Here is a 25,150-nt window from a genome sequence, read left to right on the forward strand (position 1 = left end):
GAATCACATCCATTATAAGGTAATGAGTAACTCAACTTAGTAATGAGCCAACATGACGCATAGTTTACCTCGAATCCGTCATCGACCACGGTTTTGCACGGTCAGGCTTCAAGTAGGGTTCTATCAGCCAAACATGTTCTCACCTCGAGAGCAATGGTGTGGTTTATGTAAGCTAGGAGTATGGTGTAGTGATAATACATGAAATCGTATGCTTTACTTTTTCGATTTTCCTAACTTTTGGGTTGTTTATGTTTTGTATACTATGTTCCAAAAATGACTAGGTCGGCATTTTGTTAACAAACTTAAGACTACATATTGGTCAATATGGAAATTTGCATTTTTAAATTATTAAGGCTTTGTATGCATGAAACTTTGCCAATTTCCGATTTAATAGGCAACATTCGCATTGACAACTTAAAGAAAATCAGCGTGAAATGTGTTGTCCCCGAGTGTCTGCGTCGGTAGGAGGAAATAGAGCGGCCGTGCATAGTGCTTCGATGTAAAGCGCGTTTCCGGTTCGGGAGAATTTTACTTATATGAACGTTTTCAGAATATAGTGATTTCGAGGGCTATACCCAGATACTTGTTCATGTCTCACTGCGCCTGTTTAACCGAAGATTTCGTCCGGTCGATAAATATCGCGATTAACGAAAACGCGATGTATACCCTCCAAAGAATCGCGTCGGCCGACGTGCGTTCGTTTCTTCGGAAGTACTCGGGATTGACAAATAGCTGATTGCTATGTGTAGCGTAGGCTACATCGCATGCGTCGTACGCAGAGGATCGCGATGTTTGGCAAGAAATATACTCATGGTTAGTTTTCGTAATAAGCGCGCAACATTGTTATATTCTGTTTTTCAGGTGTGTTTTTCGCGGGATCGTATCGTTTTTTTAGAGCAGACAAAGTGTGTACGAGAAACGTCGTTGGTCGATCTGTTAGGTAGAAAATGTCCGGTTGACTGAACTTCTAGGGACTCCGCGTAGATACCTTCATGTAGTCGAATTATTTACAGATAGATCAACAACGCGCAATAGATTTTGGTGTAAAGAGGATCACTTTACGAGGAGATATCATATCATTTCAATTTGTCCCAATTTGATCAAAGGTTCAGTATCCTTACGTACGGTTCATTGTTGCGGTGTTACATTGTAAAACTGAAAGTTCGAATCGCATTATGAATATCGTGGCGGATATAATGAACTTGTTCGCGCGATACTTGTTCCGAAGAACCTGACAGTCGAAACCAGCGCATCGTTTACCAAAACGAACCCTGCTGTTGACCTTGCCCTTTCTCCAACATCCCAGTGATTTCTCGTGGAAGTGCAGGGGTGTTCTCGGCTTCCAATAAGCGAGTATCACGTCAACATTTGCCTAAACAAATTCCTTATTTGACCTGCATTCGGATGCGGCCGGCGCTGGTATTGCCCAATATAAAGATTAAGGTCACCAGTTTTTACACATTGAGGATGCATGTTGGTTCCAAGCGTCATCTGTTGGTTCTCTGTGTAATTACAGCTGATCTGGCAATAACGGAGTAGCAACCGCAGGCGGTCAATCATGCTCATGCTCATGCTCATGCTCATCGGTGTTGTTTCAACTACGTCATTGATATGTTTTCTGCTTGCGGGTGAATGAAGAAAAAGTAAAATATGTCTCAACTTTCATGTGTTTTGAAATGTATTGAAGAGATGTTTTGTGAAAGGGCTATCAGTAAACCGCGTATCACATTGAGGGTCATTTCTGATCCTTCTTCCGTTACCTTAGAAAATAGCTGAAAATCACAAGAAATTATTTTTTAAGCTGCTTAAGATATGTATGATACTAACAGCACCACTTCATAGCGTTATGCAAATAGTAGTACCTAAGCTACGAACTAGTAGTGAAATTTATGTTTCACTTATATGAGAACCCTCCCTTCCACAGAAGGGACGGGTATCAAGTAACCATTGACATATTTCTTACTCCTAAAAACCTCACCATGTCAAATTTAGTTCCATTTGCTTGATTAGTTTTCATGTTACGCAGAAGTTTGTGTTATATTTGTATGGGAGCCCTCCCTTCGAGAAGAGGGAGGGGTCTCGAGCTACCTTTTTCGGCCTCAATAACCCCTACATACAAATTTTCACGCCGATTGGTACAGTAGTTTCCACGTCTATAAGGATCAGAGAGACAGACAGAAAGATAGAACTGCTTTTTCATATGATTGAATTTCTTGTAGTAATTTAAATCACTGATTTAACATATTAAATTATTGGTTTACCATCTTTCATAACAAAATAATATTTAAAAAAAAATTCCCGGTTTTATCACTTTTCCTATTTCGTCTCTATTTTGGATTTGGATTGTCATTGTCTCTATTTTGTTTTTGTTTTGTTCTTGTTTTGTCACTGTCTTGTATCTGTATTGTCTTTGTTTTGTCTTTGATATGTCTTCGTCTCGTTTTTGTCTTGTCTCTGTCTTGTCTCTGTCTTTTCGCTGTCTCGTCTTTGTCTTGTCTCTGTCTTCTCTGCCTTCTCTGTCTCTGTCTTGATTCCGTCTCGTCTTGGTCTTACCTCTGTCTTGTTTCTGTCTTGTCTCTATTTTGTCTCTGTCTCTTTCTTGTTTTCTCTCAGTCTTGTCTAAGTCTTGTCTCTGTCTTGTCTCTGTCTCGTCCTCGTTATGTCTCTGTCTCGTCTCTGTCTTGTCTTTGCCTTGTCTCTGTCTTGCCTCTGTCCTGTCTTTTTCTTTGTCTTGTCTCTGTTTTGTATCTGTCTTGTCTTTGTCTTGTTTCTGTCTTGTCTCTGTCTTGTCTCTGTTTTGTATCTGTCTTGTCTCTGTTTTATCTCTGTCTTGTCTTAGTCTTTCTCTCTGTTTTGTGCCTGTCTTGGCTTTGTCTTGTCACTGTCACTGTCTTGTCTTGTTTCTGTCTTGTCTCTGTCTTGTCTCTGTATTGTCTCTGTCTTGTCTCTGTCTTGTCTCTGTCTTGTCTCTGTCTTGTCGCTGTCTTGTCTCTGTCTCGTCTTTGTCTAGTCTTTGCCTTGTCTTAGTCTTGCCTCTGTTCTGTCTTGTCTTTGTCTTGTCTCTGTCTCGTCCCTGTTTGTATCTGTCTTGTCTCTGTCTTGTCTCTGTTTTGTATCTGTCTTTTCTTTGTCTTATTTCTGTCTTGTCTTCGTGTTGACTCTGTTTTGTATCTGTCTTGGCTTCGTCTTGTCACTGTCTTGTCTTCGTCTTGTTTCTGGCTTGTTTCTGTCTTGTCTCTGTCCTATCTCTGTCTTGTCTTCGTCTTGTCTCTGTCTTGTCTCTGTCTCGTCTTTGTCTTGTCTTTACCTTGTCTTTGTCTTGCCTCTGTCTCTGTCTTTTTTTTTCTCTGTGTGGACTCATCACTGCGACCAGAGACATTTTGATCTATTGTGATATTTCCCAGGTGTTTTCTGTACTCCGCACTTCATATTATTGGCCGTATCACTATTGAAGTGAATGATACGCTTTTTTTATTTATATCCGTGCTTGTGTGTGAGAGTTAACCCTTACATTTCAAGCTTACTGCTCTACTATACCGAGCCTTTTTTCTATCCTACCAATATCGCCAAATTACAATTGCCTGAACTGAGGCTACACCTAACGTTCCTCTCTGGCCAGGTTTATTCTAAGAGGGACTTATTATGTCAAGGGGAAGGGGTCTTATCGAACCTCGTTCCTCCTATCAACACCGCGTCACAATCACAATTCCCTGAAGAGGCACTCAATGCTTCACCTCTGGTCAGGTTTATTATAAGTAGGACTTATATTTTTGTCAAGAGGAAGGAGTCGTATCGAAACCTCGTTCCTCCGGCCAAGACCGCGTCATAGTTACAATTCCCTGAAGAGAACTATTATGCGTTACTCAGAACAGTTTTATTATAAGAGGGACTTTTTTTGTTAGGATGCAAGTCAGCAAGGGTACTATAGAATTCAGCTTGAAGGAGGGGTATGTAGTAGAGAGCCTGAGAATGGACCCATGTTGAAGTCCTTTGACAACCAAATGGCCTGATTCTACTAAGATTCGAACCCACGACCACTCGCTTATCAAAGCGGACTCTGTAACCTTGCGGCTACGAAGCTCTCTCTGTCTCTGTCTTGTCTTTGTCTTGTCTCTGTGTTGTCTCTGTTTGTATCTATCTTGTCTTTGTCTTGTTTCTGTCTTGTTTCTGTCTTGTCTCTGTCTTGTCTCTGTCTTGTCTCTGTCTTGTCTCTGTTTTGTATATGTCTTGTCTTTGTCTTATCTCTGTCTTGTCTTCGTCTTGTCTCTGTTTTGTATCTGTCTTGGCTTTGTCTTGTCACTGTCACTGTCTTGTTTTCGTCTTGTTTCTGTCTCGTCTCTGTCTTGTCTCTGTCTTGTCTCTGTCTTGTTCCTGTCTTGTCTCTGTCTTGTCTTTGTCTTGTCTCTGTTTCGTATCTGTCTTTTCTTTGTTTTATTTTTGTCTTGTCTTCGTCTTGTCTCTGTTTTGTATCTGTCTTGGCTTCGTCTTGTCACTGTCTTGTCTTCGTCTTGTTTCTGGCTTGTTTCTGTCTTGTCTCTGTCCTATCTCTGTCTTGTCTTCGCCTTGTCTCTGTCTTGTCTTGTTTCTGCCTTGTTTTGTCTCTGTTTTGTCTCTGTCGCGTTTTTGTCTTGACTCTGTCTTGTCTCTCTCGTCTCTGTGTTGTCTCTGTCTTGCTTTTGTCTTCATTCTGTCTTGCCTTAATTTTGTCTTTGTTTTGTCCCTGTTTTGTCTCTGTCTTGTCCCTGTTTTATTTCAGTTTTGCCTAAGTCTTGTCTCTGTCTTGACTTAGTCTTATCTATGTATGGACTCTGCCTTTTCGTCTGTCTCGACTCTCTGTCTCTGTCTCTGTCTCTGTCTTGTCTTCTCTGTATTGTCATTGTCCACTCTCTGTTCTTTTTCTGTCTTATTTCTGTTTTATCTTTCTCTCATTTTTTTCTGTCTTGTTTTTTTCTCGAAACCATGTTCAACATCCTCTTCACTTTATTTTCATCATCTGGAAGAAAAATCACGAAAATTCATTATTTCTCGATCTTTCATAGTAGGGCCAGTTCAAGATCAGATCGAAAAAAAGAAGATCATACGAGAAGCATAATGGCGTTTTAGATGAAAATTTTTCCATTTTGTTTTTTTTTCTGACATCAAAAAGGAGCTCAGCATCCATAAATTGTCATTATATGTAATTCCTTTTGAGATCAGATTTTTTTTCAACTTTTATTCAGAGACCTTTCATTGTATGAAGATTAGGAAGTTATAATTTTTTAGAATGTTGTGTCGCAAAAAAAACCTTCGTGCCATATGCAGTTAATAAAATTACCGTTGTGATTTAAAATCAGTCTTCATCCATTCTCTTGATTTTTGCTCACATTTTCTCCTCTAAATGTCGCCTGAAATAACTATGCTTTCTATTGCACATAATGAGTAACTTCCCACATTTTTCCGAAGAACATTTTAGTCGCACAGTTCATTTTGACGCACTATAATCGCATGTGAGGGAAAAACAATTGTTTTCTCTTTCAGTTTAAGAGGAAGCAATTTCCATTAGCTTCTCAATTACTCAGTGCGACGTTGACCTAAGACCAAAGAACGTAGGTTCACATTAAAGCCACATCCTCGCAGATTTCTAATCGCGCTTGTTTGTCCAATTTACCGTCAAATTTTACTGTGTTACTTCAACTATGTTTATGCGGTTGAGGATGTAGATGCTTATCTACTTCGTCGACTTCATGTAATAGATTGGCTCAGATCAAATAATTACGATATTAATTAGGACATATTCTCGCGTATCTTTTCAAAAGGATCTAAGTACCAATGAGAGATTCTCTCATTGAGAACGAATCAAAGTCGTTTATTACAGCATCATTATAAAAGTTTTCAACGAATTCTTTCCACAAATCGAAAGATTACATTACAACATTGCCTAGCTTAATAAGCAAAAAGTATCATGGAAATAGTAATCAAAGAGAAAGGAAACAAAAAATTATTATCATTTATTTAATTAACATTGTTTCCACTGAGAATTAACATGGGCGACACTCAATACCAGTTTGATGAGAGTGAAAACAAAATTGCTGTTTTATCATTTTCGTTTTGCAGCTCCAAAATTTTGCAACAATGATTGAAAGTTCTGACTTAATAGTAAAAAGTAAAAAAACTATCCAAAAATGAGGAATAATGTAGCGCAACACAGCGCCCTCAGTACGAAATTAAACAGAAAACGCTATGCCACAGTGCACAAAAGCAAGATTGACGTAAATATAAATTAATCAAAAAATATTGTAAACATAAATCAACAAACGTCACGATCCAGCTTTCATAAACATTCCAAGTTGTAGTCTAACGAAAAATGTTTTTACAGCCAAGAAAAATATACGCAAGCAAACGCCACAAGGGAGCCAGTGCATTACCGATATTGCATGTTTAATTACTGATGATACAAAGCGTAATTACTGTTTCGTTTGAAGCCACAACAACACCGTCAATTCTGCAGTGCAAGTCAAGGAAGCAACAGGTGCAACGATGGGCTGTCGTTGGTTTCCAGCAAACGTTATCTACGGTGCCTTACAACCGTTCTACTATCTGTACAAAGTGTTTGGTTTGGCGGCCATTCACCCGAACACTGTCAAACGAACAATGGCAGAATACGTCACGATTTCATCCATTTATTTGACTATGTTCATCTTCGGGTATGGCTATTAGGATGGGACAAAAAATAAATGCTAGCTCCCATGCACTTTTCGTATTCCTTATGGGTCCCATAACAACTGTGTAACTTTTCAGATCGATCGATGAAACGCCCGATTTGCGCCCGATTTTTAAAGTTTCCATACGATTTTATATGGGAAAATTCACTTTTTCAAAACTTATTCTCTAGAAATTGCCAGTTGGGTCCTAAAAATATATCGATACATGATATTTGTAGGAAATTTTCCTGGAAAAAAACTCTTCTGAAGACTGTAAGGCGCTACGATGCTTGTAGAAACAGCTATTCACCCCAAACTAATTGAATGTCTGACGGACGGCTCACCATTGAAATTTTCCAGCAACACTGCTGCTATTGCAAACTTACTTAAGTATGAGAAATAATTTCGCGTGGAATTAATTTTAAAAGTGTGATTTTTGCTCATAATATCTCCGGGAAAGCCTCCAAGATAAATTTAAGCGATATCATTTCTCAACACATGATTGAATTTGCAACATCAGCATGCTGCAGCAGTATTGCTAGTAAAATTCAATGGTGAGCCGTCCGTCAGACATTCAATCAGTTTGGGGTAAATAGCTGTTTCTACAAGCATCGTAGCGCCTTACGGTCTTCAGAAGAGTTTTTTCCAGGAAAATTTCCTACAAATATCATGTTTCGATATATTTTTAGGACCAAACCGGGAATTTCTAGAGAACAAGTTTTGAAAAAGTGAATTTTCCCATATAAAATCGTATGGAAACTTTGCAAATCGGGCGTTTCACCGATCGATCTGAAAAGTTACACAGTTGTTATAGGATCCATAAGGAACACGAAAAGTTCATGGGAGCGAAAAAATAACACCATCGCTTTTTTTCCATATAACCGTGTCCCAGTCTAATGGCCGGGAATTTATAATTCTGACATTCTAAATAAGACCGAAAATCTGTACACTACACTGTCCTTTCTAACCGCCGTCTACGGGGTGATATCCTGTCATCGCTGTAGACCGAAAATCGGGCTAATGATGAAGCAACTTCAATAGGTTGACCAGTCTCTTTTGAAGCTGGGCACCAGTCTAGACTATCCCAAATATACCCGCACTGCATTGCTGACGCTCCTTGCGCTGTCACTGATCTCGGTAGTCATTAGCAGCGGATACTATTGGCATTTTTCTATCAATCTAACCATCAAATGGTACACATTCCACCGGCAGCTGGCATACCTGGTGTATATGCATAACTACATACTAGTAGTGAGCTACGCGATGTTTTTCGTGGACCTTCTGAGGCAACGATTGGTCGCTGTAAGTGAAGCATTCAGGTGAGTGAAACACGTTGGTTTGAGAGACGATGAAATTTGACCCATACATAGTCCCTGTCTCGATTTATGTACGAATCCTAACAAGGTTAAAATTAGCAACCAAGCCACATTTAGTTTTCAGCCGTCACTCTTCTCGGTTTAGTGTGCAACCAGTCGCACAATGAATAGAAACGAAATAAGTGCTACCAGTGTTTTTGATACGTACCAAAAGCAAATTATCATACTGAAATGTCTCGGTCTGTACCCGTTAGTGACTAACAGAGAAAAAAGTCTGAAGCCATACTATCGACTACTGAACATTACCGGCATTCTTATTGCGACGATGTTCTATGGAGTACTTTTATTGAATTATTCAATCGGTTCAGAGTTTATTCGCTTTCACATGGGTTCAATAATTGCTATGCGAATGTATGATGGGTTCCATCTGATGCGATATGGTGGGGGAATAGCTTTGGCATGGTTCATTCTTCTTTCGAATCATAAAATACACCGAATGCTGCACAGGTTACAGCAAGTCAGTGAAAAAATCCTGGAGCTCGACTCGCGAAACCGCGTAACTCACTTCGGGCTGGTTGAAACGAAAGCATTCTTCCGAATCACGGTCGTGATCTCCTTGCTGGTGCCACTGGTTGGAGTGACCATCGTCAACATGCTGCTAGTGGCTGCCGGCTCAACCAGCATGGTGGGAAGGATGTTCGTCACCAAATTTTTGTACTCCGCTGCGTTTATTCAACTGTGGCTCCAACCAACGTTGTTTCTGCTGGTGGTTCAGTCGCGGTTTCGGGCTCTAAATCGAATTATCAGGTATGAAGGTTTAATTACAGGTGATAGGAAAACTGTTTACTTTTTCTGTGAAAAAAAAAACAAACAAGGTGGTTAGAAAAAGAGTGAACTAGCGAAATAATTATAAATACAAAATTAAGAGGTACAGTCATACCTCGATATAAAGCAACCTCGATGTAACGTAACTCGATATAACGTAACTTTTACCTCGATATAACGTAACTTTTTAAAATGTATTGAAATTAAAAATAAATGATACAGCAACCGTTTTTGAGCTATAAATTGTTTCGAAAATTGTTTGTAGTAAGTTTTGAAACCAATGGAACCAATGCAAAAATTGTCCAAAATGTACATAAAGAAGTTTAAAAAATACTAATAGGTGATGGGAAATGAGTTTTCACGCATCATTCAGTAACATTTCAGTCTTGTCTGTAACAAGTCTTGCATCAATTTAAAAAAATGCTTGTTGAAATTTTCTCTAAATGGACATAAGAGAGGTTTAAAAATACTGATAGGTTATGGAAAATAGGTTTTCGCGCATCTTAAGGTAACCATCATTATTCTTGCATAAATTTAAAAAAAAAAAATTTATTTCCGATATAAAGTAACGAAAATGAAAATAAAGTTGCCTTATTTCGAGGTATGACTGTATTATCTTGGACACAATTACACACATCTAAAAACTATTTGAAAAATTAACAATATCGCACGCTAGCCTGGGAGGTTAATGCGGTCTCGATCAACTAGATTAGTTGAGAGAATTCGTTATCGATATTGTTTTCGGTACATTTTGCATGTTGTAGGATAAATACAACGAAACACCGTGCCCCAGTACTGAGTCGAGGAAATTTCCAGCTCGAAAGATCCTCGACCTGATCGGGAATCGAACCCGATATCACAACCGTGTGGGAGAGTTAGCCGACCGACATCGCTAACCACAGAACCACATTTGAAAAAAAAATTAAGAAGTTTAAAAAATGATGGCTGGCCTTCCAACCACACATCCATCTAGTACAAGGTCTACCACGGAGTTTGAACCTCAGACGTTCGTGGCCAGCGCACTGTAGCAAGCTGATAGACTTGACAATATCCGCATGTAGGTAATACGTACTAAGGTGGTATTAAGGCGGCTCACTGGCCTTTTTTTCACCAGTAATACATAAAAAAAATAATTTCAATGTTCAATTTGCATAGCATTCACACAACATTTTTTTGACACGGCACAATACTATTGCATAGCATTGACCGACAGCGTAACGCTACTTTCGGTATCGGTACCCAAAGACCTGTAATTTTTTTAAGTATCGTCGATATCAAGCTGAATCGATATTTTCGCCCGATATTTTTTCGATACTCCAGGGATCGAAAAAAATCGTTGATTGCTACAAATCCTGCGCGGAAACAAAACTCGGTCTTGAGTTGTTTCTCTCCAGTCACTCAATACACCTACTGCTCTGGCAAGGCGCTCGCCAATCCGCCTCCTTCCACGTTTACGGCTCATATTCGTGGGGTGCCAATGGGATGATCAGCGTCTTGTAGAGCACAATTTTTTGTATAGATCTGTAAACAGCCACACCTAAGTGGGCTGCGCAATTCCGTGATACCCTCTGCTTGCTACCTCAATCCGTCTCTTTACCTCCTTGCCACACGTTGTGAAAAAAACAAACAAACAAATTCGTCAACCACTTCATAAGTACTGCAATCCATCACCGCCGCCGCCCGTAGGGCTACTACGGTTTTTTTCAATCATCATGTACTTCAGCAGTGTTTATGATGCGCCCAATTCACGCAGCTTTACTACTGAGAAAGTCCCCTCCACAGCTCTACGATTAACACCAGTGATGTAGATATAGTCCGAATAGCCTAGAAGCTACTTTTTTGCTGGGAATGTTCAAGCATAACCTGACACAACCCATCGCGTTTCCCCGAAGCGTACGACGTCTGACTCAGAAAGAACATCTAGTCCATTGTAGATCGTCCCGCTCGAAAACCGCACTTGTATTCACACAACGGCATCATTCTATGGAACAGGAGGGTTATACCTTGATAATACAGTCGAGTTTGTATCCCTTCTTATATATAGGACACAAAAGTCCATGAAACCAGTCTGTAGGTATACAACAGCTCGACTTTGAGAAGCTCGGCTCGTCAACCGTTCTTTCAGTGGATTTGTGAATCTTAAGAGCTCTTAAAACTTTTTTCACCTTATCCAAGGTTGGCAGATTCGCAGCTTGTTTATCATCTCCAATTCCTCTACTGTTGCTTTCGACGACACTCATACATTCCGCACCGATATACACCAATCGAAGTGTTGTTTCCAACGAATGGTTACCTTCGACTTATCAGTTATCAAGTTCTCTTCCCTACACATGGCAGAAACTTCCATCAAATTCATATTGCATCATTAAATTTTGATAATTCTCAAAAATGTATCACGCAAGTCTCGTAGCGCCAACGAATAAATGCGTTTTTTTTTGTTTTCATGTGAACTTCAGAAATAAGAATTAAAATCAAAAATTCAAAAGTTTCTTAAGAATGCTATAACTCGAGTTTTTCTCATAATACTGTCACTGTGAAAAATAACATATCTGGCAACACTGCTGCTAAATATTGTTATTTCATTGGATTTCTTGAATAATTTCCATAATCAGGCCAGTTTTAGAGATATTAGCAGAATAATAATAAGAAAAACTATAACTTGGGTTTTGCACATAATAACTCGGGGTTATAGGTGTTTTTCATGAAAATTTTCTCAGGAACATGATGAAATTATTTAATTTAAAATCAAAATATACTCATTTGCCGTAAAATGCAATAACAATATATCTGGCAACACTGTAGCTCAAAATTGATATTTTTTTGAAATCCTCAAGTAATTTTCTTAAAAATCCTTGTAACAATTTTTTACTAGACATCATGCTTTTAAAGCCGTAACTGAAAGAAAACAAGACTTTTTGTTGAAAAATTGCACTTTTTCCAAAAAAGAAGAAGGGTCTTACGGGGCGAGGGGTGGACCAACCTGCACCAATATTGGGTTTCTTGCATGACGAAGTTAGATCAAACATTCTATAAAATTTGGACCAAATTTGAGGAGGTCGGTGACACGTTTATTTTGTTTTGCATACTTAAGATGGAATGACCCATGTTCATTTTAACCTTGCCTGTAACCATGCAGATCTGTAGGCTGCGTGTCACGAAAGGGTCCGAAATTACACCTCTACCCTAACGAGTGATGGGGCTCGTAACTCCGTTCAAGTGTTACTTGCGATAACTTGTTGCACTCAACTGAACCATACGCCGCTCTGAAGTCTATACACAAGCGATATACCTTATCCATCTTCTTTGTATCCACCCTTGTTCCTTACGATAGATTTACCATTTTCACCATCCAACAACAGCTCAAATTATTGTTTCCAACGCATATCGAGATCATTTGATCACGCATACTTTACAAAAACATAAAAGGTAGTCATAAGACAAAAAAAAAGTTTGTAAATTAATTTCAGCATAACGGAGCTTCTTTTTCTTTCGCTCTTGTTCGGACAGTAAAAATTTGGAACACTGGCTCTATGGTTTATTTGATGATTAAACATGAAAAATGTCAGTAAAAATAACAATAACAATTTCAGATTTATCCCTACTACCTGGGCCGAAAAAGGCAAAAATGAAAAGAATCCCATCGAAATTACGCTCAAAAAGGCTGAGAAACAGCTGAGAAGGGTTCCGGAGTTGGAAGAGACTAGAAACAAAAATGATTTCAAATGTTGCAGGAAATTCTTGGTAGCTAAGCGTCCCGAAAAGGCCGAAAGCTACTATCAAAAATGTATCCCAAATTACCTTAGAATAATTAAACATTCTTGAATCCAGAAGAAGTGGAAAAAAAAATAATCTTGAAAATAACTTTAAGTGGTAATATTCACTAAATGCTCAAAAAAACAAGGCTTTTTCATGATTTTTTTTTAAAGGAAAATTGAGATGTAAGGTGTATAAATAACATATCATTGGATTACGCAACTCTTGGAGAATAGAAAAAAAATATTGCTATTTTTTTACAAAATGGCGGCTGTGCAGCGATTGCCGTGAAACGCGGCGAGCAGTAGAAGTAGTGCCCAACGCCACCTATAACCAAAACAAAATTTCTTTCATTATCTACATAAGTGTCGCCAGTCAGGTACACATGAATCTATTTTTAGAATATTTCTTCGCAAGATGGCAACGGTTTGAAAAAAAAATTCTTTTTCGTCAAAAAAAATCGACTTTAATTGTTTATAACTTTTGTTGTTGTTAATCAATCGCTAAAATCGTGTGTACTTCACTAGATAATCTTATGAAGAAGCTAAAGTTAAAATATCAAGTCAATCGGATGTAAACTTTTTAAGTTCTACTGCTCGCCAATTTTGAAAACATGGTTTTGAGGAAAACGCGTTTATAGTTTCAAAATGCTATAAATCTTAAGAATCGCAATAATAAAGCCCCTTAATATTTTTTTCACCTTCAGTCAGCTATTCCTGCGCCGGAAAGTTGTCATTCCTGGGCTTTATTTTTCCTCTTCTTCCTTTTTGTTATTCTTTTTTCACGATATCAGACATGCGATGCTCAGCGACTTTGACGCGGTTGGCGTCCGATCTCACGCAGAACTCATACTTGTCACTCACATTCATGCACTTTTGAATACAACTCACAGTCAAAACGTATAGAAAAACTCAAACAAAGAACGTACACAACGAGAATAGCTGATCGACTAAACAAAGAGAAATTGTGAGTAAACACGTGCTGTAGAGACGCTATAGACGGATTTCATCCCAAATCGTCTCAAGGATTGGCAGCACTCTCTCCGAATTGGTTGAAACTTTTTGGGTGTGAAGACATCACCTAATTAAGCATCTCTGCAAATTTTTTTTTCCAAAATTAGTCTAGACTGTCTTCTGAGAAGGGCGAAACTTTTTTTGCCGATTTTTTGTGAATCAATATAATTCAAAAACGGTAAATTCTACAAACAAGTGTTCTATTAGTAACTTTTGGGAAATTGTCTGAATTTTCATAAAAAATATGGAAAAAATTATGTATCAAGTCCCACACTGAAAAAAATGCAATTTAAACACAAAACTTCGATTTAAAAAAAAATAGTCATCTCCGAATTGGCTAAAAGTTTTTTTTGGTGAAAGACAACATTGTTGGCTACATTTCTTTTATACATCGCAACTTGAGCATATTTAAGGAAAAAAAGTTATTCTCAAAAATAAAAAATTAAAATGCAAACTAAACCCATGGTATATTATTTTTTTAGTGTAAAACACCTTGATAGAATGAAATACTTGTACGTAAAACTTTCGGCCACATGAGAAAATCGAGAAGCAAATAGGTTTACTTTCAAAAATTTGTAGAAATTTTACGGTTAATTGGACAAATGAGAGAAATAAGATGAATATAGGTGCACCAAGCTGTTGAGATGAATAGTGGAGCGATTACCCTATTTTGAAAGGTTACATCGCAGATTTGATTCGGAGTTTGCTTGCTTAGCTGACCAAAAATATGGACAGCTCTACTTATCCGCAACAGATTCATCATCCAAAAATCCACGCGAAAAAAACATCAATTCGAAAGTCCGCGTAAACAATCGCGCTGATACGAAAATTCGTGTGAAAAACCGCGATAAACAAAATCTGCGCAAGGAAAATTAGCATAAAATAAATTACTAGCGCTACTCTTAGGTCTTTTGGTTTTCCTTTAATAAATAAGTGTGTTTGGTTCCACGAAAGATATAGCCACTCTATTGACCGGCAGTGTAAATTCGAGTGGGATGATAAAAATGGCGTTTATTTTGAGCAAATGAAAAAAAATCTGCTACATATAGAAATATCCTGCAACAATGTTTTCCAACAATAAAAGAGGGGTTATGTTCTATTTTTTGCTGTTAATTACACTACTTTTAGATATATGATTTGTGCCGGCATTGAAAAATATTTTAAACGAGTATGCATAATGGTGAATAAAAGTAATTGATTCATTAAATTCCCTAACATTTTCGGGGCGTGTGCTTCTCACGTGAGCAACAATAATCAGTTTCACCATGAATTTCAAATTTCATGTCAAAATCATGTATAAGCAAAAAGAACCACTCACATTTATATTGCATGGACATGCTAGTTAAATTTTGAAACATGTCGTGAGTAAAAGACAGACAAATATGCCTGAGAAATTTGTTGAATCGAAACTTCAATTTGACCAAGGGAAGTTTCATGATATGCATCTGTTTCACTGCGATCGATGAGTAACAAATCATGTTACCTAATGGTCGAACAGAAACATCATTAGTAACAACTGGTTGCATATAGACTTCAAATTTGCGCTTTTCAGGTTACATAGTAGTAATGATGTTTGTCGCAGAGGCCGCACATGATTTTTCTGATTTGTCGCATAATGCTTACTGATACTTAGATGTAATAAAATATGTTGCCTGGGTAATTAGGTGATGTCTTCACACCCAAAAAGTTTCAACTAATTCGAAGAGGGTGCTGCCAACCGCGATTTCATTTGGCGCGAAATCCGTCTATAGCGGTCGAAACTTGATGCAGCGACCTTTATGCTTCAAATTTGAATCACTATAACGATCATTGGTAACTTCTGTTGGTTTACAAAGCCTCGAAATAAAAAGAAAAACGAGCATCGCCAAAATAAACGAAAAAAAAAAAACGTTATTTTGAAGCATAAAAGTTGTTAGGTAAAAATTGGTTTAAACGACTTTGAGTATAGATCAGCACTTGGGCGATGTTATTTTTGATTCTAGGAAAGTTTTAGCATGATTTGAGCCAATAAAAGAAACGACAAGAAAATTTTTTTTGGTAGATATTACCCCTTAAACAGCTAGAATAAAGCAACTACACAACTCGAAAAATCGAATGATGAATAAGATAAAAAAAATGCGATAAAAAAATGAACACTAAGAAAAAAAGCGAGATTTCATAGATTTTATCTTTATGAGAAATGTTCTAACGAGTGGCAAAAAAATAATAACTACTTCAATTGAATAATTTTGATGCCCTAAAAACACGGAATGCTGCAATCAAATGATCGTGTGTTGCAACAGAAACCATACAAACAGAAAATTATCACCTGCTGCGCTGTGGCAAGTCTGCTTGCTACTGGTCGATCCAGTTTTTAGTAAATCATCCTTTTGTAACAGTGATCGGATGATTCATAAAGACAAAATTGTAGCATGCTAGCTTTTATATATGACTGACAAGAGTTATACTTCCGGTGTAGGCACGTTGTGCATTCTACGAAACAAAGCAACAATAACAACAACAAATCGTTTACAAACTCAAAACGTTGGCATACTTTAGTGTCGGCTACGCTGGAAAGTGCTTCAATTGCATCATTGGTTAAACTAGATTCAAATTGGCTGTGAATTTTTTCTTCATTACCTTGAAAAAATGCTTCAGAAGTTGATCTCATAAACTAGAGAAATTTGATCTCCATCCAACGACCCGGCTGTCACTCTCGCAGGGGGTGATACCCATGAGGAAAATTTTCATACGTGTTACCTTCAAAAAGGTGACATTCGTGAGATTGAGGTGAAATCCTCGAAAATTATATAAATTTGCGCTTAAGAGTATAGTTTCAACCAAACTTTGAAAAACGGGTAGAATTAGTGCTATTGAAAACAAGCGTGCTAACTCTCACAATTTTTGATAACAAGATGATTTCGGTGCAACCTGGTGGGGGTGAAACCGAGAATTTTCCGCCCCTAGTGTCACCCGGTCACGCTACGCCACTGCACCGAACAAAACTCTCACAAAACTATTACTCAAGTAATCGACGTTCAAGTTTAACCAGAAATAAAACTTTTATGCAGCTCAGAAAAGGCCAAGAACTCTCGCAAAAACGAAAATAAAAAATTAGCCAATTGTTCTTCTTAGTAGTGCTGGGACTATCTGGATTAAAATATCCGGATATCCGGCATCGGATATCCGACAAATATCCAAAATCCGGATCATCCGGTTATCCGACAGGGTATCCGGATTTTCGGAAATCCGGATATCCGGATTTTGTACCCGAACATAGTTTAAAAAGAATTATGTAAATAATTACTTACGAGGGGATGGGGGTTTGTGGAAAAAGCCATTTTTTGTGTTACGTTTTATTTGACGGGGTATGAAAAGACAGAAAAAAATTACGGATATCCGGATAATAAATATCCGCATACCCGAATATCCGACTATTCGATGATCCGTATCCGGGAATCCGAGTATCCGGATAATATTCGTTTACCCATACGTGATCCGAGCTTCGGATAACCGGATCTCGAGTATGTCCGGTTAAAAGTCCCAGCACTACTTCTTGGGGATATCTCCCTTTGAAAAACCAATAGCTTTTGTTTTGACTGGTTATTATTTTCGACGTGTTTCGGTTTGCTTCTGTGGATAAATTCTGGAATCGACATTTTTCGGAGCCGCTGAATGTCTGTCCACTTGCAGTATATTACAGCGCAAGTCAATTTTCGACTTGTAAAAGATTTCTCGCAGCAAAGTAACGTAAACATTAGCAATTTTGCCAACGTAAACGTAAACAAAAACCGATAACAATAACGATGTTTTTTTTTTCACTATCCACTTTCAACCGCTTTTGAACATTTCAGCGTCGTATACATATTTTTAACTCCCTAATGTTTTTGTGTTACGTCACTAATAGTTAATAGCATTTTAAAATATTTTAAAACTTCAAGCCCTCTAAAAAAATCAAAAAACCATTATCTTGGGTTTGAATGTAGGCTTTCAGGCTCTTCATCTTATTTTGAACCATTGTGGCAGTACGTAATCCATTTATTTCCTATTTTTTAAATTCTAGTTTTGTGAACTGCTTAACTATGGAAAATCCTAAGTTACTCTGAATCAAGTATTTTCAAAGTAAATCGAAAACTTGAAAATGAGTTGATTGGAAGCATTTCCTTATCCATAATACATATACATCCAAGGGTAGGCCTACTTACGATTTGTGGGAGTGGTCCCCATTAATGCTCGTTATATTTCCAGTGTCATGTATCATTTCTGCATAAATAGCGGACAAAACCAGTTTACCTAGCTGATAGTTAAAACTAATTAGCGTTCCGAAGACGTATTTGTTTCGTGGGCGCAGCTACGCAGACTCCGCCCATCTTTGGCGTGTTCAAGCGATATTTTTTCCCCGAAACAAGGATCATCCAATCAGTTAGTGTTTATCAGTGTAGTGACCGTCATCGACGCATTCGTTTGCTCGATTGTGAACACAATGAATCATATCAGCGGAGTCAAACTAGTTGTCTCCAGTTCCAGCATTAAATTCTTGATAACGGGAAGCAAGTTTTTCGGAATTGTTCCGGTATTCAACGACCTAACAGACCCGAAATGGTACCGGCTAATGCTGCTGGTCAACTACGCAGTTTTGGTTGGATTTATGTGCATCTACATATTTTTATTTTATTTGTTATTTCGAGAATCAATGGCTGAGCTTCCGGAATCGGTTCTAATGGCTGTCATAATTCAAGGAACGCATCAGAACTACAATTTGGTCATGCTGGTCGGGATGCTGATGGGACATTGTATGCACAAAAAGATCAATTAAATTCATCGAGCGCTGAAGAAAGTTGACGGTGCCCTAAAACAATTCGGGGGATCTGTTTCGCTGGTTGGAATTAGTCGAAGTGTACTTGGGACCGTGCTGGTTAGTGTTTTGGCTGCGGTAACGATTCATCTAGTTTGGTACCTTTTCCTGAGACCCAGCATCGATTTTTCCAAGGAAGGAAAGCTGTCAATGGTGGGATCCGTCTATATAATGATTTCGTATGCGTTACTTGCTTTGCATGCCATTTCGGCTGGTTTGGCCACCTGGGTTAGTTTCCAGGCCGTGAATCGAATTTTCAGGTAATTTTGCTGTTGTTAGAGTAAGGTTTTTTTTTTTTTCAAAACTCACATCGGGTGGTCACTCCTATTAGCGCTCAATGTAACAACTTTCTTAATCGTGTATCATGCAGCAAACTATCAAACGTTGTGCGAACATATTCATCCACAGATCCAATTAGGCAAACTAAGTATTGCTATAAGGGTGTGTTCGGTCCGAGCGATTTTCCGGCTACGCATATCTTCGGGTTTGTCATTCACTCGAAGCATAACGATAACACAGTCAGTAACTAATCTTTCCACCTCGTCGTTCGGTCGTGCCATGAATCAAATAAAGTCCGAGCATCCAGGTCCTTTCAAGTCGGACCTTGGACTTTTTATAACAGTGTGTAAATTTTTCGGAATTGTTCCGGTGTTTTCTGAGTTGCAGAATAGAAAGTGGAACCGTTTCTTTCAAGTGATCAATAGTATAGTTTTAATAGGGTTTATGTGCCTGTATACGATGCTCTTTCGCACGTTGTTCCAAGATATGATGATCGAAATCTCCCAATCGGTTCTGTTGGTTTTGATTATGGACGAAGCTTATCGCCATTACAACTACATTATGTTGTTCGGAGTTGTGATGGGCCATTAGCAAAACGATAGAATTAATCAAATCCATTACTCCCTGGAGAGAATTGATGAAGATTTGAAGCATTTTCGTAGCCCCGTTCAACTGGGAGGAATAAGGCGATTTATATTTTGGATCCTGTCACTCGGTGTTCTGCTGTCGGTAGTAACGCATCTCGGAGGAGGGTATATCCTGTACGAGCTTATCGGATTTTCACTGAACATAAAGATGACCATGGCCGCCTCCACGTACATCATGATAACGTTCGCATTGCTCACTTTGCATGCAACATCGATAATTCTCGTAATTCCAGCTCGGTTTCAGGCTGTTAATCTTGCTTTCAGGTAATCTTCATTAAACAAAACCTTTGAAGGATTTTTAGGGTTCACATATTTCTTTCCTATTTGTTGTGTTTTTGTCTACTCAATAACATTTTTTCTAACAATGATCCATATCTAGCTCCAAGTTCATCAACATCAATGTTTTTCTCACTGTATATTATTTACAAGTCTAGAAAACAATTTTCAATTTTTTTATTCAAATAACACCTACTAAAACGAACACGCCCTTTTAAATTATATCGCTTGAGTCAACACCTGAGAAAAAGTCCTGTGTTTTCTAGTCAAAAACATCTACAAAGTTTCATTAAAAATATATTTAATCAATATGTATTTCATTTAAATGTGTGTCATTTTAAATTTGGGCTTTATATGTTCAATATATTTGTATTCAACGTGTGTCTATATGAAATAAACAAACAAATATATTCAAGGAAAATCCGTTTTTTTCTTAAACGAATAGAAATATCAGCGAACAAAGAAACGCGACTGTAATCAACACATTCAGGAAAAGTAAATTCGATTCTTTTAATGATGCCCCTGTGGGTGGCCACTCCAACAAGCGCCACCCATACTTGCACACAGTCGAGCTCTAGCACTCATATGTCACGTAGCAAACTCTAAAACATCGGGCATACACATCCGGTCGCATTTCTAATTAAACAAATTAGCACCGTGTGCGGGTGGGGTTCGGTTCAAACCACTTAATCGTCTCCGCCTATCGTCTCTGCCCATCGGATCAAGCACCAAGCGTAAATCTTCGCCTCAGTAACTGATTCCCATCTGGGTAGGGAAGGTGCGTTCGTTCGGTCGTGTTCATTTCGGGAAGAGCCATGACACAAACCGCCGGTGTTAAGTTAGTACGATCCAAGCAACCCACCACCATCTCTAAATCCGGTCTAGGACGGTTTATGTTGGTGTCAAAATTTTTTGGAATTGTTCCGATATTCACTGATCCGAAGAATACAGAATGGAGCCGCCTGCTTCAAGTGATCAATGGTATAGGCCTGATTGGTTTTATAAGCTTATACACATTTTTGTTTCGCTTGTCTTTCCGGAAAGTGATGTCCGATGTCACTAAATCCGTAATAATGATTACCATTATGGAAGGAATAAACAGAAACTATAATTTCGTGATGTTTAGCGGCATCCTAGTAGGCAACTGGCTGCATGATATAATCAATAAAATTCACGGCTCACTGGATAACTTTGATAACGGTCTGCAGCAACTGAACGGTACGATTCAGCTGACAGAAGTTAGCCGAACCATATTGCGACTTACGATGCTGAGCGTCGTTTTGTCAGTGACAATGCATCTCAGTGGTATTATCTTTCTGCTGAATCACATGGAAGCAACTCTGGAAAATAAGATGGCAATGACTGGCTCCCTGTACATTATGAATGCGTACGCAATATTAGTACTGCAGGCCATATCGATGGTTTTGGCCACACTGGCCCGGTTCCGTGCGGTGAATCGAACTTTCAGGTAATATGACGGTTTAGTTTTCTATTCAATTATTCTTCAATACTCTATTTAATAATGTTTCAATTTACCTAGCATTACATAATATATTTTAAATCAACCTCAGTCCAACAAAACTGCCTGTAAAATTGTTTTCAAATTTATTTATCATTTTTATAAAAATACAATTGTAAGAATATTATGTCCGATTATATAACGTTTGGTAACAATTTTCAGATATTGTAATTTTAGAATTGTTAAACTTTATCAATTTAATTTCTAAATTTTCACTCAACTGCTAGCCTTTATACCGAAAATTTTCTGTTTTTATGCTCGGACACGAACTATTATTAGTTAGCAGTAAGGAAGTTGGATCCTCCGAAAATAAAATTCGATGGAGGCGCACCGTCAAGGTTCCTGATGTGAGCCAGTCTTTCACTAAATTGATAAAAAAGATGTATGAATAGGTTGTAAAACCATAATGAAATCTGAACATTTAAAAATGCAGCTCTGTCTGTCTGTCTGATCCATATAGGCTTGGAGACTAATGAACCGATCGGTGTGAAATTTAGTATATGAGCAATTCCTGCTGAGACCGGCCGGTTTTTTGCAAATATCGGAGTGGATTTGGCTGCCATGTAGTTTTCTTTTAGAAAAATTGATTTTTGAATAGGTGCCCACCCACCTACCTCAAATTTTATTATTCCATTCGAAAGATCATGCTTTTTTACATTAAATATGTGAAAATTAGAGATATATTATGTTGGCTATAACAGAAATGATATTAAAATTACCAAAACATGTACGACTCGACCGTTCTGTTTTTCGTTAGATCTTATCTCACTGAAAATGCTGTAACACATTATATTCTCCATAGAATATTTCCAACCAACCCATCATTAGAAAGGAGATTAAAAGGACTTTTTTGCATATATACACAGAGGCATATATATTTATGTTAGTGTGTGAAGTCTTGTTAGCATATTTTATTTTATTTCACTTCAAGATTCAAATGGATATTCGGCCATTGGGACAAATTGGGACTTAGAAAATATGCTCTTGCTTCTAGGTAACATTCCCCTTGCGGTATGAAAGAATGAAGGAAGTGTGCTCCCTGAATCGACTTGCGTGGCTCCATTCTTGGTTTCAGTTGGCCTGCAGCTTTTTCAAAATTCAGATCACTCACGAACACAGTGATGAGAAGTAAGACAAACCCGCTGCAGACTACGGTGGCGTAGTACCATTTCATATGATTATTCAGCCAGTACATCGATTAATCTTCACGGCACTACGATACACATCAAGTGAATGTTTCGCAGCACGCACAACACAACAAACATTCCCGAATAAACCCACTTCGCGATAACACCTGTAACTTACACGCACTATCATTTTGAACAAATTTCGTTCCGAAATATCACGCGGGCGAAAATTTTTACATCCGAATCCGGCCATGGCCCACTTCCCTTTTCCAAAAGTAACACGATTTAAAAAATTAATAAAAACTGTACCTATATGCTGTACGTCTGATTGTTCCTCGAACCCCTTCGCAAGCACATTTTTCATGGCAGTGCATATCAAAGTCCTTTTTGTTGCAGTCAAAAAAATTTTAATATTGGATTCTTTTTCGTCGGTTCATTTTAAAAATGGCGTGTGAAACAAACGATTTTTAATTAAAAGCGAAAGTTAACAGCGTCACAATCGCCTGACGATTTTCAATTGAATGTCTTTTCCATCCCCTCTCTAATGATGGGTTGGTTAGAAATATTCTATGAATGATATAATGTGTTACTTTGAAATTTGCAAAAGAAGGCTCTATCTTAGTTATTGTTACAGACCCCACCCTCGCCTGGATGGGACTTCTCCCCCATGCAAACGAAACACAAAATTCTGCACATCTCAAAAACTAACCAAGTAAAAGGTACCAAATTTGGCAAGTGAATGTTTTTAGGGGTAAAAAGTATGTCCATAATAGTTTGACACCCCTCCTTTTTCTGCAAGGGAGGGTCCCATACAAATGTAACACAAATTTTGCACAGCTCAAGAACCAATCAAGCAAATACAACCAAATTTGGCAGGTGAATGTTTTTAGGGGTAACAAATATGTTTATGATGGTTCCACACCCCTCTCTCTTCTGGAAGAGTGAGGTTCATAAAAATGAAACACAATTTTCTGCATATCTCGAGAACTAACCATGAAAATGGAACCATATTTGGCATGTGGAGTTGCGTTGACTTCAGACACAAATTCAACCTAGACAACACCACAATTGTAGATCGTAGTAAAGCTGTCAACACACTCCCGTTCTTAGAGATGTGTCACATATACACCACACAACACCCAAGTAACACACGTTGGTATAGAATAGTTGACGTTACCTATTCCATGACAGCAATATCATCAGAAAAGCGCATAACATGAAGGCTAGTAGAACAAGTACCGATAACTGCATGAAAGCAAGCCAACTTGATATAATTAGTGGCAAAATACATCTCGAGAACTAATACGGCAATGCGCAAATCTGTTGCTATGACAACTGTTAACAAGCGCATGCGCAAATGTGTTGTGTCTGCGCAGTGCAACTAGATCGACAATTGCTTTTATCAGTGGCAGTTTTAATTCATTATAAAATTATGACAAAAAATAATATTCAACCTTTCAAAAAGAGTTTTTTTCCCTTGAATATTGAAATTGTTTTCGTATAGTTTCAACGTTATCTGGATATAAAATCTAACAAAACTAGAAAACGTTGTTAGATATACAATAACAAAAAACTGAAGTGATATTGGTTACACTGCAAGCGTTGTGTTTATCTTTTGATGGCGCGTTTCGACCCGCTTCGAATAAATATAGAAATCGTTCATATAATTTAAATATTAATTTGATTAAGTAATGTTAAGTTGGGTGTTGAATGCTACGACTATTGTACTAAGGAAAATCATTTTACAGGTACGTAGTGTTGTTATTAGATGGTGTAAAGTCTTACGAAAAGACCAAGTGATAGTGATTGTTATTAAAAACATCTCCAAAACCAGAAAAAACGAGCTTGTTTTCGAAATGCAGTTGTATTACTGATGAAAAACAACTTCAAACACAATATAATAACACAAGTTTTCAATTGCGCTTGTAGTACACTTATATGACTACTTTCGCTGTTACTTATTTTCTAACATGTTTTGTGTGTTACTTGGGCACATAGTTAATAAGAGAACGGACATCGCTGGTCTAAACACATCATATGCCTCCCTTCTAACTCAGATGACAAACAATAGTCCATCTCTCTCTTAAAATAACTCAAACAGCAATAGCCAAGATATTAATTCCCAATAGCCAAAAGTCAACGTAGCCAGTTAGAACAACCACAGATTTTCAAATATCAAAACAGAATGGCAGTAAGAAATATTTAATTTAAAACCACAAACAACAGACTAAACGACGTAATTTCTAATAGTTAGTCAAAACTATCAATGCCACCACCACACAACTGCACCAAACACACAGTTATAAGCTTTAAAAAGCCATAGGACGAGGAACCTTATCATTCGTAAGTAGATGATGTTTGTAAAAAAATGTTAAAATCCAACTTATTTAAACACAATATAATTTTCCCTGATGAAGACAGCACCCGGTGTTGAAACGTTGGACAGAGTCAAATAACTCGTTCCAAATTGAAATATCGCTTAGCCGTAATCCCCCGATATCAACATTACGGTCGATACCCACCACGACGCCATTTTTCAATTTGAGAAGGAAACTTCCGGCTTATAATATGGGTGTTTCCAGAGCCAAAACGACGCCCAGAGGCCAGAAAATGTCTCCAAATGTCATTTTGAAACCCAAGAAGGCGAATTCCGGTTTCTGGAAAACAGCGGAAAGTGATCAAATATCACCCAACATGGGTATTTTCGGAATCGTAATGATGCACTGAAGCCACAAATCGACCTCTGACAACATTTTGAATAGTAAGAACGAAATTTCCGGTTTATGAAAAACAGCCAAAAATAGCCAATTTGCACCCAGTATGATTATATCCGGAACCAGAATGATACTCACTTTACTTTTATGGCGACAGATCGTTAAGA

At 37.9% G+C, this 25,150-nt stretch overlaps 1 protein-coding gene across 2 annotated transcripts in view; it reads left to right on the forward strand.

The window, feature by feature from the left end:
* Window positions 1-25,150, forward strand: part of LOC129727139 (uncharacterized) — a 103,875-nt gene that overhangs the window by 5,183 nt on the left and 73,542 nt on the right. The window contains exon 1 of one of the 2 annotated variants that reach the window (XM_055684630.1): window positions 8,134-8,803. The exons of the other annotated variant lie outside the window; for it this stretch is intronic. Within the exon in view, the coding sequence (XP_055540605.1) occupies window positions 8,160-8,803 (644 nt within the window). The 5' untranslated portion in view covers window positions 8,134-8,159. Of the gene's footprint in view, window positions 1-8,133; window positions 8,804-25,150 lie in introns of those variants that run through there. 2 annotated transcript variants of the gene reach the window in all.

This window comes from Wyeomyia smithii, chromosome 3, assembly GCF_029784165.1.
Source record: "Wyeomyia smithii strain HCP4-BCI-WySm-NY-G18 chromosome 3, ASM2978416v1, whole genome shotgun sequence".
NCBI classification, from domain to species: Eukaryota; Metazoa; Arthropoda; class Insecta; order Diptera; family Culicidae; genus Wyeomyia; species Wyeomyia smithii.